The following is a 15,703-nucleotide window of genomic DNA, read 5'->3' on the forward strand; positions in this document are numbered from 1 at the left end:
AAAGGGGCTCCAGGAAACCTGGAGAGGGGCTTTGGACAAGGGATGGAGGGACAGGACAAGGGGAATGGCTTTAACCTGCCAGAGGGGAGATTGAGATGAGCTCTGAGGCAGAAGCTCTTCCCTGGGAGGGTGCTGAGGCACTGGCACAGGGTGCCCAGAGAAGCTGTGGCTGCCCCATCCCTGGCAGTGTTCAAGGCCAGGTTTGACACAGGGGCTTGGAGCAACCTGCTCTAGTGGAAGGTGTCCCTGCCCGTGGCAGGGGGATGGAACTGGATAAGCTTTAAGCTCCTTTCAACACAAACCAGGTTGGGACTGTGTGATACCCAGTTCCCCTATCCTGAAGGCCAGAAAAGAGAGAGAACTTGCACAAACCATGAGAAGCCTCAGATAAATCATTACAGTGGGACCAAGACCCCACAAGCAGCATGGGCATACACTGGTCCATGTGCTAAAGCAGCCAAAGCAACCAGCCCCTACATTCAACTTCTGAGGCACCATCCTCTTCCTTCTCTAACTGCTCCACAGCATTGCTTTTTATTGCTTCCCAGTTCCACATCTGCTGAGGAGGAGAGTTTGACACAAAACCAGACTGCATTACCCTGGCGTGGCTTGAAGTGAGGCCCCAGAACGACGTCCTCCCTCAGAGCTTCTACCTCCACAGAGCACTCAAAGGAGGGGAGAACAGACCCCTCTTTCACAAAGCTATTCTCAACATTATTGACCATGTTCACTATCACTGGCCCAATCTCTTCCATTTTAGAGCTGAGCAAAAGGGTTTCTGTGGCTCCTCTTTTAATTTCACGCTTAGAAGTACCAGACTTCCAGGCACAAAGGAATTTAGGGGGCTCTGAGGCTGGTTGCTGGGATTGTGAAGCTGGAAATAAGGCAGATAAGATTAAAGTTGGAGGGGAAGTGTTAAGCTCTTCTTTGTTTTTCCAGATTAGACTATCTGTTCATCACCAAATATTACCCATCCTGCTGTCAAAATGCAGGTAAGAGATTTAGCTGTTTGACAGCCCCCTTTAAAACAAAGCTCTGATGTCTTCAGAGGCACAGACTCACTACAATTATGATGTTGCTTAGTAAGAAGCAAGAAAAGGAGAAGATAAAAGGATACACTAAATGATGAAGCACTCTTTTCCTCATCTTTCTCCTTCAGGTTTTCCACTATCACCTCAAAGTATGGAATTACTGACACTTCCTACAGGTTCAGAAGACATGAGATAAAGAAATACAAATCAAATTCCCTCTTTTCCTCATTTATTTCAGGCTTAAATGTTTTCTTAGCAGCTGACTTTCTCCGTGAGTTTCCTGCACATCCCAGGAGGAGGAGAAGGTGAGGAAACCACCTCCTTAGTGCCTTCCTAAAGCATCTAAACAACAGACAGGGCATGCTGCACAAAATCAGAGCCTGCAGTTGAAGAACACAGTCCATATCCTGTGGGAATCTCGATTTACACAGCTCCTTAGATCAGCCAGCTGGATCTATGGTGAAATACCTTGGGAAATACAGAGAACACTCAACGGATAAAGAAAGGAAACTGTGAGAGTGAGGGAGAAATAAAACAGGGGAAACAAGAAGCTATGAAGGAGAGAAGGTGAGATGTCAGCTTTCCTGGAAAACCACACACATTCCGAGTGACAGAAGGATGCCATCTCCAAACCTCCTGCATCACAGGTACAAGATGAAGAAGAAGGTGGGGAAGGCGAGTCAAGCAAACCTCACATCCTCCAAAACACACCCCTCATCTCATGAAAAGGGTAAAGAAACCAAGATCTGATGCCGGGAAGTGTTCATAAACCACGTAGATGAGGACCTTAGTGCCACGGGTTAGTGGTGGCCTTGGCAGTGCTGGGGTAAAGGCTGGACTTGAGCTTAAAGGTCTTTTCCGACCATGTTGATTCCATGATTTGATGCTCTGGAGCACCTTCAGGCAGTGATCTAACTCCACAGAACAAGTGCTGTGCTTACCCTCACCAGGCTTCAAAGAGCCTGGATGCTCTACATCAGAACATGAACTTCTTGCCCAAGTGAGGTGTTAAAAAATAGCATGGAGTGAACATTCCCACCCCCATCATTCCATTGGCATGCTTCACATGGAGGCACCTCAGCTGGCTCTCAGCAGCTTTAGACAGGTTTTTAATGGCATGTTTTCTCCTCTGTAAATCACTTTCATCCACTCTGAAGTCAACTGTCTCAATATAGGTTAAGATAACTTGGAGGAACCCATTTTCCTATCAAGAACTGTCAAGTTGAAATTGTAAAGGTCTTCCAGAGAAAGAAGGAAGGAGACAAGCTAAGCTGCAAGCACCATGAATTCCCTGAGTCTTTCACCTGAGAGAGGGCACCTTCTCATGTATCACACCACTCAACAGTCCTGCTTTGCTGTTTTCTCCAATACCATGATTTTGGGGTTCTTAGGGATTAGTTTTTATTAACTTGGCTCATAAAGGAAGTAACAGAGATAGGATGGACTGGATGTGGAGAAGAGAAACTAGTCTGAACTCCACAGACAGGAACGTAAAGGGGAAGGCTCTCCAAAATCACAGCCTCTCTCAAGCTGACCTGCTGTACATTCACATCCTCCTCCAAGACAGCACTTTCTCATCCACAAGCCTATGAAGGGACTGAGTATAAAGGGAAAGGGAATAAAGAGTTTACATCCAGCTTTCTGGAACCCAACACAGCCAATGCAGTATCTGGATGTTCAAGTCACCCTAAAAGCAGGTAAATTCTCTCTTTTCAAAGAAAACCAGTGGCCATCTCCCCCAGACCTGCCACCTCCTTACTGCACAGTGGGGTTACAATAACCCTGCCTGTGTTTGTGCAGTTAGAACTGAAGGGCCATGATCTGACAACTCCTGCTCAGGCCTTTGACCTGTCCGAAGGACTTGGCACTTCTGCAGCCCCTGATTCCATTACCCCACAAAACACAGCCCTGTGCTTTGTGCCAAGAGCCAAAAGGTGGCCAGGAGTGGAAGAAGAGCAGCAGGCAATGGCAGCCACCTAACCTCACAGTGTGACAGGGTGTGAGCTCGCTGCATCCCAAAATAAACACGCTGCAAGTATTGGACCACTTGTCACAAAGCCATGTTTCTAACTGTTCTCTTACAACCACTGGCTTGCTCTTTGGTGATACAGCAGGTGGAGGGCTTAGCTGTTCCTCCTACCAAGATGCAGCCCAGCCTGGCAGGGTCTTGTTTGTTAAATCACACACACACACAGCTTCACAGCCACAATGGAGATCTCTCGCGTTCAGCAGCATTCCAGCAGCGTCTCCAAGTGTGATTTATTTCCCTCCTTCCCCCCCAAAAAGCCATTGAGTTTTTCCATAGGTTTTTCACTTACCTCTCCCATAGCCCGTCCTTCCAGAGCAAGAGCCTGAAAATCATGATTCAGTTCATCCATGGAACGCACCTATTTAGAGAAGGGGAAGAAAAACCCATGAGGAAATGCTGGATTTAGGGTTTGGTTCAGTGATAATCAGAGTTCACAGCAATTTTTCTGACACAGACCAAGAGTTACACTCCATATTACAGCATAGGACAAGGTTATTGAGCTTCAATGGATGACTTACCTTTAGGATGCCCAGCTAGAAGGTTTATAGTGTTAGATTTATATACACACAACAAAAGGAAAAACCAGCAATTACTTTTAAGACACAGGAAGTCTAAAACGTTTGATAAAGTTTACTGCAAAGATTAACATGGAGCAGTAAAGACTGCAGGTGAGGGAGTTAAAGCACAAGCAAGCGAGTCAGTGTCTTCCCTTCCAGATGAGAAATCACTAAGGCTCTTGTATAAAGCAGGTAGACTTCTAGTCAGGTTACACTGATATGAAAGGAAAAAGACCCAACTCTGGACCTGAGGACAAAGCACAGACATTCAACCATGTGCCAGGGCCCAGCCCAAACTATTGCCCTGCTCAGGTAGCACCCCTGTACCAAGGCAGTGCTTACTACACCAGCCACACACACACAGAGCAACACTACACACCTCGTACTCAATGCTTACACAATCCCTGCAACCCAACAGACGAGGCACCTCTCTGCTAGAGCAGGGGTGATAGCTTATAGAACATTAGGTACAAGGTATCCACAGCCTGTGGTCACTGCATCCCCTCTCACAGGCTCTTCATGGGGGATGATGACCCATATACAGGGTTTAGTTGTGCCAACACTGGACTCATGGCACGAAGGAGGCCAGAAACACCCTTATAGGCTTATAGGATAACCCCCCCCCCAAACTGGTTTAGAGAGTTGATTCCTACAGAGATGACACAGAGACCAAGATAAGAGGAGTGGTAAAGGGCAAAAAGCAGGATAAACATGAAAGCAAAGTGCACTCCAGCTGTTCCAAACCCAGCTGGGTAACTGCACACCTAACAGAACACTGGTATTTCCCCTCCTCTCCTCAGGGTCTGAAGGAAGCTGTCCTTAAACATGTCTTTGATGGTAAATTGCCATCCTGACCTCCCTATTACACAATATACAGTAGAAACGGGCTGCATCCGTCTTCCCAAATATACTTTACCCCAGTCACTACCAAAAGCAGAAAAAAAATAACATAGAAACATAGAATCCCAGAGTGGTTTGGGTTGAAGAGACCTTAAAGCTCATCCAGCCCCAGACACCTGCCATGGGCAGGGACACCTTCCACTAGAGCAGGTTGCTCCAAGCCCCTGTGTCCAACTTGGCCTTGAACACTGCCAGGGATGGGGCAGCCACAGCTTCTCTGGGCACCCTGTGCCAGCGCCTCAGCACCCTCCCAGGGAAGAGCTTCTGCCTAAGGTCTGAATTACCCATGAGACATGGTGAGAATTGAGGCAACAACTTACACAAACAGAGACCAAACCTTTCCTCTAACAAGCCACCCTCTGGGGGCTGATGTCCCAGTGCCCAAAACGTGTAACAGAGCAAAGGAGGAGCAGGGAAGCCTGTGACAGCCCCCATGTATCCTCAGGAAGCAGTCACAAACCCAAGAGCTAATGGGACACGTGGCACTACAATGTCCTGTTCATCTTAACCCAGGCACCAACAGGCCCCACGGGGCTGAATGGCACTTGTCACAAGGAATCCTGCAGTCAGGTACATTAACAGCAAGCACGGCCCCAAACTGTCCTTACAATTACTAAACAGGGATGTGAAGGACCTCACATGAGATTAACAGTACATTTACCTTCCTTCTAGAATAATCCAAGGGGTTTTTCCCACTTGAGAGCTTCTAGCAAAGGAGCTGAATTGTAATTTTAAGTAAATATTAATGTCAACAATCAGTGTTAATACTGCACCTTATATTAAGCAAATATGGTTGCTAATATGACCTTTATATCTGACTTCCCAGTACAATACCATAGACGTTTTGAGGTCTCTCAGGGGATCACACACCAGCCTTGTGCATCAAGGACTCCTCCTTGATGTAGGATTGATATAAACCTACAGAGACACACAGCAAAGCTACCACAGACCAGACTTCACTCTTCATCACAAAGGATTTTTATTTCCTCTTTATGCCAAGTGATGTCTCCCAGTAAGGGCAAGGACAGGTAGAAGTAAAGAGCAAAACCCCAGCCAAATACACAGCAATAAACCCAAACAGACAGACCAGAAAGTGCTTTGGAGAACAAGCAGCTGAGAAAGAACCAGCTGAGAAATCCTCCAGCTGCTGATCTGAAGGAGATGTCTCTACAAGTGCAGCAGGAAGCCTGAGGCTTTCTGATTTCTATTTTATTTCTTGATGTTGAACAGCATTAACCAGATCCAACATCTGCATGTATTAGTGGTAACAGCAACTGAAGAGGGTTTAAACTATTCCTATGAAGCCAATTATGTTAAAGAGGGCAAGCAAAGCAAACCAGAGGCTGTTTCTGGAAGCCTCAGCTCTCCAGAGTCCCTGCTTCCCCTCTCCCTACCACCATTCCCCATCTCAAGGACCACCCCTCTCCTTCCCCAGCACTTTCTTATGCCAGGATCTATCCAGCTGCACTCTCCCTTCCATTGGAGCACTTATTCGCCCTCTCTCCCAATTCCACTTCTGACCAGGAGGCAAAACCTCCAGGACAGCATCTACTAAAACCAAGGTGAGACGAGCACTGCAAAGACAGGATTTGGGGAAGTTGGAACATGTAGATGGCTGCTTTCAAGGTTTCTTTGATCTACAGTGAATTACAGGGCAGACTGCAGGCTGCCACCCTGCCAGCCAAGCAAACCAACTCCAGGTATCCCACAGATCCTACCAGAAGGAATTCTGAGCACCCTGAACTTCTCTGCCATCCCAGCAAACAAAAAGGCCAGGTGCTGGGAGCACAAATCCATGGAAGGGCTCCTTCCTCGGGCTTTGTTGATGCTAGATGTGCTCCTGGAGCCCTGCCACAATCGGAGCTCAGCACAAGAGTGATGGGACCACCCTGTTGTCCTGCTTCTCTACTCCTAGAGTTAACCAGGGAAATGCTGTCACTGTGACACTTGTCAGGATAGATCAAAATGTCACGATATCTCAGAATAGCATTTGCTTGTTTCTGTGAGAAGACAAGAAATGAGAGATTCCAAGTCCTCCCTGTTTGCACGGTACATCCCAGGCACTTGCCCAGAGCACCTCAAAGCATGATTATTATTATTTGGACATCTATTTATTCTTGACCCATGTGCACTCTGCAGGTGGGGAAAGTGGAGTTTCCATCTTGAGGCCTTCACATTTTAAGTCTTGCTCAATTTGTAATTAAAAATAATAAAATCATAGAATCATGGAATGGTTTGGGTTGAAGAGACCTTAAAGCTCATCCAGTTCCAACCCCTGACACGGGCAGGGACACCTTCCACTAGAGCAGGTTGCTCCAAGCCCCTGTGTCCAACCTGGCCTTGAACACTGCCAGGGATGGGGCAGCCACAGCTTCTCTGGGCACCCTGTGCCAGCGCCTCAGCACCCTCCCAGGGAAGAGCTTCTGCCTAAGAGCTCATCTCAATCTCCCCTCTGGCAGGTTAAAGCCATTGCCCTTGTCCTGTCCCTCCATCCCTTGTCCAAAGCCCCTCTCCCGGTTTCCTGGATCCCCTTTAGGCACTGGAGCTGCTCTAAGGTTCCCTGGAGCCTTTGCTCCTCCAGGCTGAATGAATAAAACATTCCTCAACAAAAGTCACCATTACTACACCAGGAATCCAGGTGTAGTAATGTACTAATCCAGGAACACTAGGATTGAGAACAAGAAACATCAAAAACATTCAGGCTGCTGAGGCTCCTTCAAATGGAGGGGAGAAAAAAAAAAAATATATATATATATAGTTGGTTGAACATCCTAAATATTTAGTGGCACTTGACTGATGTACTCACAAGTTTGAAGCTTTCTCAATTAACTAAAGGTTTCCAAACTGCAGAAGGAAACAAATGCCTCCTACTCAGCCGCGGGAGCTGCCGGCGCCTGTCTGCTCTGAAGGGCTCACAGCTCCTTAGTTAAAACACATCTGAGAACACACACACACACACGCAGAAATATAGTATCTAGGAGAGGAAAATAGTATTTACCAAGTGAAAATAAGCACCACACACTGTCAACAACAAGCTCACCACCACCGACCAGACCAGGGTTCAGATAGTTTGTTCCATTGACTGATTACAGCACTATTTTTAGCCTTCTCCCATAACAATGGTGGGTAAAGGAAGAATGTGAAAGTACAAGTAGTAGATGGGATTAGGTGGTTTAACTACTATTTTTGTAGTAGAAAAATCACCATTATAATTGCTACTCCCATTAGCACTGGAAGCAAAATGCTACTGAACTTACCCCTGGCTCATGCTGGATGTGGCCTTTGGCCAAGGTGATGAGTGATGCGAGGTACAGGAATCAACCCAAGGAAGCCTCTCACAACACTGATTATGGCTTTCCTCAGGTTCTATTCCCAGAGGGAAAGGTGCCCAGAGAAGCTGTGGCTGCCCCATCCCTGGCAGTGTTCAAGGCCAGGTTGGACAGATCCTTGGTGACACAGTGTTCTGCTGACAGACAGGGTACACCACAAAGTGACCACACACTAGCTGTACAGTAAGCAGAGTTTATTAAACAAGCACACTAAAGCCAATAAGCACACTAAAGCAAGCACACTAATGTGAATTAGGTAAATCTCTCTCTATATATAGTGAATAAGTACAATAAAGCAAATCAGAGATATAGGGATATAAGTTGGGGGTTGGAACTAGATGATCTTAAGGTCCTTTCCAACCCTAACTATTCTATGATTCTAAGTAAAGCACTGAAGAACGTCAGCAATGCATTAAATCATTACTGTATAGAGAGATTAAGAAGAAATACATCACCAGTTACCACTGAATCATTATCCAGGCCCACACTTCCAGCTGGAACGCCCCATGCCAGCCAATGCCAGGAGTCTCTGGCAACTGGGAAAGTTCCTACGCAGTGTGTCCACCCATAGGTGAGGCTTCTCCCATGGCCACCAGAGGGTCCCACTTTTGTACCCTTATCAAAACAACTGCCTTTATGCCAGATCTCTAATCATTTACTTGTGAAGCCATGCAGTTTCTCATGATCTCACTGTTCCCACTCTGAGAGCACTGGCCAGGCAGCCCAGTGCAGCCAAGTATGAAGGTCACAGAACAGCTGCACACCTCTGTTTTCCTATCTCTTTCCAACAGTCACCATAAACACACACATATATACTCTATCAAATACACTGTGGCAAACAACATCCTTTGTTATGTCTCTCAGTCATGAGAGGGAATCAACTCTCAGCTACGTTCCTATCCATTACACATGGTCTAGAGTGAGGAGTCCCTGCCCATGGCAGGCAGTTGGAACTGGATGATCTTAAGGTCCTTTCCAACCTAAACCATTCTATGGTTCTATGCTTCACTTCCAAGCACAAACACCAGGGCTCCTACCCTCTTAGCTTCCAAGATCTTTCTAGAGGACCTTGCCATGACTTTAAGGCACTAACACAGTCAAACATCAAATCCAGACACTTCCACAGCAGCAGCAGCATTGTTTGAGTAGCTGTGCTCTAGACAGGCAGCTGCCAGGAGATTTACCTCCTGTCTCCACTTGAATTCAAGTTCCCACTTAAGAAGTTCCATGGTCACACTGTCCAAAGGCAAAACTGAGCATAAACCCCAGTCCCAGGCCTGCTGCTCTCACTATTCTTCACCAATTACATGAGAAAAATTCCCCACATTCAACAAGGTGATCCCTGTGGAGTTCTATTGTCTCCAATTATTAAACATGTTCTCAGAGCAAGCAAATGCCTAAAATCATTTGCTTCTACTAAACAGCTCCCAAACTACCCTCAGTGCAATCCAGACAGTTCGAGCACAGCCACCCACTGCAATTCAGAAGGGACCACGCCACAGAGACATCCCCTTCGCTCTGGTTCAAGCACACACAAGCCTGCACCAGCCCTGGGAGACCCTGTCCCAGAAATCCCAGCCAGTTTTCCTAAACCCCTACTCAGTGTTGATAACTTCTCCCAGCTCAAGAGCTTGACAAGCTTTTCCTTCCTTTCAGGAGCCGTGGATTGCTGTTTGGATTTGGAATGAGATATGCAAGCTTTCATGGACTCATACAATCACAGCATGGTTTGTGTTGGAAGGGACCTTAAAGCTCCTCCAGCTCCAACCTTCCACTAGAGCAGGTTGCTCCAAGCCCCTGTGTCCAACCTGGTCTTGAACACTGCCAGGGATGGGGCAGCTTCTCTGGGCACCCTGTGCCAGCACCTCAGCACCCTCCCAGGGAAGACCTTCTGCCCAAGAGCTCATCTCAATCTCCCCTCTGGCAGGTTCAAGCCATTCCCCTTGTCCTGACCCTACATCCCTTGTCCAAAGCCCCTCTCCAGGTTACCTGTCGCACCTTTAGGCACTGGAGCTGCTCTAAGGTCTCTCCTTCAGGAGCCTTCTCTTCTCCAGGCTGAACAAGCCCAGCTCTCTCAGCCTGTCTATAGGAATTTTGTTCAGGAGCTCAAGAGATTTCAACTGGGAAAAAAAAAGTCTGATTCCACCATTATTTCAGTGTCTGCAAGAACAAAGAGGAATTTATAACGCATGCTATTTGTGTGGATGGGGTAGCTTTGATACCTAAAGATGCAAAGTGACAGTAGTATCTTTAATTGCTGAGTTTTACATTAAAACGTACCTCCCCTCACCTTCTGGTAAAGGGAAAAATGCAAAGGGAAAAGAGAAAATGAATGAACATTTTCCTGCTGTTCACAACAAGAGGATACAATCTACTTCTTTGGGAGCAGAGAGTCTTAAGTCATCCCTATTACAGCCATGCACAGCTCCATCCTCAGAGCAGCTCCTCAAAGTACCAACAAATGAGAACAGCCAGCACAATGAGAAATGAAATCAAGGACACAGCAAATAAGTTCTGACTCACAGCACTTGTAACTCTACAGCAACACATGATGAAATACTATCATTTGGTAAAACTCACTGGAGCATTATCACCAACAGACAGAAAGATGCCTGTCTACGTCTGTAACAGAGAAGAAACTGGGATTCAACAACTAAAGAATCCCTCTATCTTTAATTACAACTCCCAAGCTCCAGGCAGACATTAACCTGTATTAGTCTATAATTAGTTTTTTTCTGACTTCCCATTATCTTTTAGCTCCTGAGTTTCTGAACCAATCTTCAAGGCAACAAGGGCCCTCACTGCATTATCTTTGCAAGTCTAAAATCAAAAGTACAGCAACCTAAGTGTATCCATCAGAAACCGAGACCAAGCAGACATCCTAATGATTTCCCACCTCTCTTGGCTTTAAACCAAACACCACAGTGAGTGACAAATACGTTACAGCCAATGTGCAAACCACCAGGAAGCAGAACAAACAAGGTCCCAACGTTAAGTGTGTGTATTTTGAGCTTCAGATCACAAAACACATGGAAGAAAACCAGAAAGTACCACATTTAGATCTTCTCCATCACTCTCTCTTGCAACAAGTTTTACATTTAGTGACTGGAAACTTGGCCAGTTAACAAAGAAATTACACCTCCTCACTTTAAAGGAAACAACTGCATTGAAACATCTTCATTAAATCCTTTGTTTCTACATAAGCGAATAAAGACAATATTCTTCTGGCTGCTGAGTTCATATTGCAGGATTTCATTTCTTTTTCTTCCAGCCAAAATGAACCTGGATTTCCTTCTTTGTTGATGTACACACCGACATCAATGAGGTTGCAAAACTCACTGCAACGTTTGCTTTCCAAAGGTCCGGATGGCAACACTTCCACCCCAGGCAGTGCAGCAGAGGAGTAAGAGCCTGTTCCCTTCTACTTGAAATACTATAGGCAGGAGACACTCGTGTGAAGGCTGCAGCAGCTTTGTGTCTGCTGCTCTACTGCTTGTGGGAACGATTCTGTGTGAAAATGCACTTCCACTTAAGTTGTGCTCCCTTAGAAGAAGGAGCACATCTCCTTTGAGGAGTTACTCACAGGTCACAGACAGAAAGCCAGAGTGAGTCACGCACTCATTTAACTCACAGCACATCTAACAATGCAACTGCTAAGAAGACTTCTAGTAAACACTACTACCAAGGCACAGGCCAGCCCACTGCCCCTTTAGAAACATTAAGTTGCTGTAAGAAGGTAGTTCTGTGCCTAAAAGCCGTTTCCTGACATTCCTAAGACAGTTCTCAGCTCAGCTAAGCACGTGAATAGCACCTTCCCCTTCCAATTATAAGAAGAAAAACCCAAACCCAAAACAAACAAGCAAAGAAACCCAAGAAAACACATTACCAGTGACTTCCAGAGCTGTGTTTTTCAATATTGGGAATGGTAAAAGCCCAACCTCCATGCATTGGCAGTTTTGTAATGCCATTACATAAGAATTATTTAACTACAGCAACAGATTTGAACAGCAGCAGCAGGCACTGCTACACTGGTTCACACATTGGAAAAAAAATCAATCAATAAAGGGAATGAGAAACTTTGCAAACATGCATTTGACTGTCACAGAGTGGTTTGGGCTTTCAACACCCTCCAAAGCCAAAATGTTTCAGCTTATAGCTACCAAGGCACCACAATCCTGGAAAGAGAAAACAGAAAAGCACAACTGTTGCCATTCCAACCACCCAATAACCAGCTTAAGCATCATTAAAAGCATCTATCACAACTGCCCGATGCGTTCACATGTTGAGTTTGGAAACAGGGAATGTGGTTTTTACCTGATGTTCTGCATGAATGTTATCCCCAGTAGGCCAGCGATGTTTGCTGTTATTATAGCCGCCTCCACCACTTCCTCCTCCCCCAAGCTGCTCACCATGCTGCCTCTGGAAGAAGTAATCCACCATGGCGTCGTCCTGGGAGCGACCAGCAACTCCAATGGATCCAGGAACAGGACTGGAGTGTGTCCCTGCTGCAAGGGCCTGATTTGCAGCTGGCTGTGGCTGAGCCTGGGACCCTGTTCCAGATGTCAGTACAACAGGCATGTTGGGATTAGCTGTATCTTGAGCGTGCTGCTTCAGGTGGGGGCTGAACGAGTCCTGCCACAGTACTGCTTTTCTCTTCAAAACACACGCAACGCTCATTCCACCAGCACCTATGGAGGGAGAGGGATGAGGCGGGGAGATGGAGGGGAAGAGGGAAGTAAAAGATAACATGAAATTCTTACAGTTGCAGCTTTACAGCCTCAACCACACATCCAGCTCGTGACTGGCAGGGAAACATCACGACGCCAAACCCGACTCCTTGTAACATATTCTTTGCTCCATTAACCTAGCAACTAAAATATCACCTAACAATGCATGCCAGCCAAAAAAAAAAAAACCCATTTTGTGCTGCAAAGCGTTTGTGTAAGGTGTCCATTACACTGAAATCGGAATGTCAACGTGTGCAACAGCCACAACACCCACTGGAGTGCCACCACAGAACATGGTTCCCTGGTGGAACACGAATCCCACCCTCAGAGCCTGCTGTGCTTGTTTCCACATGACATGTTACAGGCCACATCCTCAGTCAATACACGAGCCCCAATATCACCATGTGCTTGCTCAGTCATGTAAAATATCAAGGCATGCTTTTTAAATGCAAACTTAAACCCCTGGATTTCTACTTCTACAGTTAGTCCCAAACACCACGTGTACCCTTCCTGCACACCCAGCCGCTAGCTCGGGTCATGAGATGGTAAAACACACCAGCTGGTTTGGTACAGGATTCCCTGGAGACAGAGCAGGTAACCTCCCAGTGCCTGGGATCCTGCAGAACCTTCCAGAGCAGCCAGCAGTGCCAGTCTCACTGGCAGCAGGGGAAAGCTGGACTAGTCACAGACACCCTCCAACATTGAAACCACCCCAAATCTTTTGCATACACCCCACATCATCTGTGTGCAGGACGACAGCAGCTAAGCTGGGCTCACAGCACCTCCCCCATTTACTATCCCCACAATATTCTGATGACATCCCAGCAGCACAAAACCATGGAAGTTTGTTATTTAAGACGTTATCAGCTGAGAGCAATGAAGGCATTGCACGTGTGAACAGAGAAGTGTTTTCATCTGTTATGCAACGTTCAGCCAGTGCAGAGCACACACACAAACCAACCTGGGTCTACAGCCATGCTCTGGTCAGAATTGGGTTTATTTATGATAAACTAGTGATGACTAGTTTATGGCTTCAGTTACCAAAACACAACCCCAAAGATCCCACACAGGAGTTACAAGGATGACACTAGGGCAGGGGGTGTTCTGTTGTACAGAACACGTTACTGTTGTACCTTGCAAACCCTGGCCCTGATCCTGACAGCCTGAAAGGCGCCTCTGTTTGCTCTCTGCTCATCAGAGTAGTTCTGAACAACACTCAACTGCTACAGGCAACTTCCAAGAACAATTTTCTACCAGCAGAGAGAGAAAGTTGACACCAGAAAAGCTCAAACTTTGTCAGGTTTGTCCCACGCACTGAGAAGGGTGTTAAGAGTCACAAGAAAACAACTCGAAGAACTGCAGAGATGAGATTTAACTGTCCCTACACACAGCTTCCACACAGCTTGCACAGCCACACACACAATTCCAGGAGGTTTTCTTGTACAAAGACCTTCACAACTTAAATACCAGCAGCATTCAACAGAACTAACTCCTCTGTCTTCCCCAACCACTTCATAAACCACTGTGACAACACCTGACATTACTAAACCCTGTTTTTAAGAGCACAATACTACAATTTAATGGCATGTTCCCCTTAGTTCCCCTTTAATAATCATTATCAAAACCCTTTGGTACCATGAAATGAGGGGATGAAGTGCCTCTATGTAATAAGAAAAACTAAAAGTAAGTCATTAGTGGGCAGAAATTCACATATCACCCAGTTGGGGCGTGTATGAACTGCTGACAATGAAACCTGAGCAGCCCCGTGTAAGGAGGTTGCAAGTTCTCCCTGAGCAGTCTTAAAAAAACACAGGAAGATACTATGAATCCACAACGAGTTTCAAGTATCTGCACATTGTGCCAAGGCCCCTTTTCCAGCGCGAATACCGCAGCGAACAAAGTTGCGAGTGGCAGGCAGCAGAGCCACAACGTTGCTCCCCTCGCAAAGAACCTTCTGCTCACCAGCACAAAGCGGTTTCTGCTTTAATTTACACGCAGATCGCTAAGAGTTGTGTTACTATAAAGACTTGGGGGGGGGGGGCGTGGAGACGAGACTGTGGAAAGTCTCAGTGGAGGCACTGTGCAGCTCCGCACCAGTGCCTCCTGCTCCCAGACACTTCCTCTTTCGTCTGATCCAGACAAGGCAGCTCCAAAGCTGAGAGGAAAACTTGGCACAGGCGACATTTTGCAAGGGAGCGAAGGGGGAAGCAGCTTTGGGGGGAGTTCAAGTTTAGTTCCAAGCCGGGTTTCTATAGAAATGCCGTGGTAAATGCAGCGGACAGCTGAATCCTGTCATTCAAAGCACACAGAGCATCGCAACTATGTACAGTCACCTACACAACGCACAGTCATTCGCTAACCCACAGCTGCTAATGGCTCCGAGGAGCCTTTCCAGCCCCAAACTCTTCCTAAAATACACAAAATAAACTTTTCCAACCTAACCCATCTGCTGGGAAGTTTCATTATTGACAAACAAAGGTTTCTACACCCCTACCAAGCGGTCAAGGCTGCGATTTGCCTTTTCCCTCGATAAAAACACAACGTGTAAATAAACCGCTCTGTGTTATCATTACAAGCAAAATGCTTTAGATTATGGGCTGTTCCACAAGCAACAAAAACTCCGGAGCCATCTCCAAGCAAGTTTTAAGCGCGGCCTTGAATAAAAGCAGCTTTAATCCACACAGAGCACAGCTTCACACTCCGCTCTTCACTGCTCCTGTTCAATATCCCTCTAAAAATAAGGCAATATCCAAAAATTAAGTCAGCACAAGAGGCGTGTTTCCAAAAAAGTTCAATCACGAGCGAGAAGGGAGTTGGGGCTGGGTGGGTTATTTGGGAAAGTTGGGCTGGGTGTTAAAGCAAAGCCATTGTTCCAGCGCTGTGTGGGCCTAGGAGAACTTTGAGCGTTAAACCTTGTGTTTTCCTCCAAGCCTGGGGACACGCTGCAGGACACTGGGTCACACAATCACTGACTGAGGTGCTTCAAAGCACCACGAAAACCTTGGGTGGTAAATGCTCCCCCGTGCCCCACCTCCCTCGGTCTTAATAAAGGAAATTCCTTACTCATGATGTGCCTAATAAAATCTCTGCTGAGAACAAAGTTATTAAACACTGACTACAAATATATATA

At 46.4% G+C, this 15,703-nt stretch overlaps 1 protein-coding gene across 1 annotated transcript in view; it reads right to left on the reverse strand.

Annotated features, from left to right (window-relative positions):
* PUM1 (pumilio RNA-binding family member 1) overlaps positions 1–12,554 on the reverse strand; it is a 57,995-nt gene extending 45,441 nt beyond the window's left edge. The window contains exons 1-2 of the mRNA XM_010011177.1: positions 12,161–12,554; positions 3,350–3,418 (exon numbers count right to left, since the gene is read on the reverse strand). Of these exons, the coding sequence (XP_010009479.1) occupies positions 3,350–3,418; positions 12,161–12,523 (432 nt within the window). The 5' untranslated portion in view covers positions 12,524–12,554. The remainder of the gene's footprint in view (positions 1–3,349; positions 3,419–12,160) is intronic.
* Positions 12,555–15,703: the final 3,149 nt, after the last annotated feature.

The sequence above is a fragment of the Nestor notabilis genome, unplaced genomic scaffold (assembly GCF_000696875.1).
Source record: "Nestor notabilis isolate BGI_N333 unplaced genomic scaffold, ASM69687v1 scaffold8393, whole genome shotgun sequence".
Taxonomy (NCBI): domain Eukaryota; kingdom Metazoa; phylum Chordata; class Aves; order Psittaciformes; family Psittacidae; genus Nestor; species Nestor notabilis.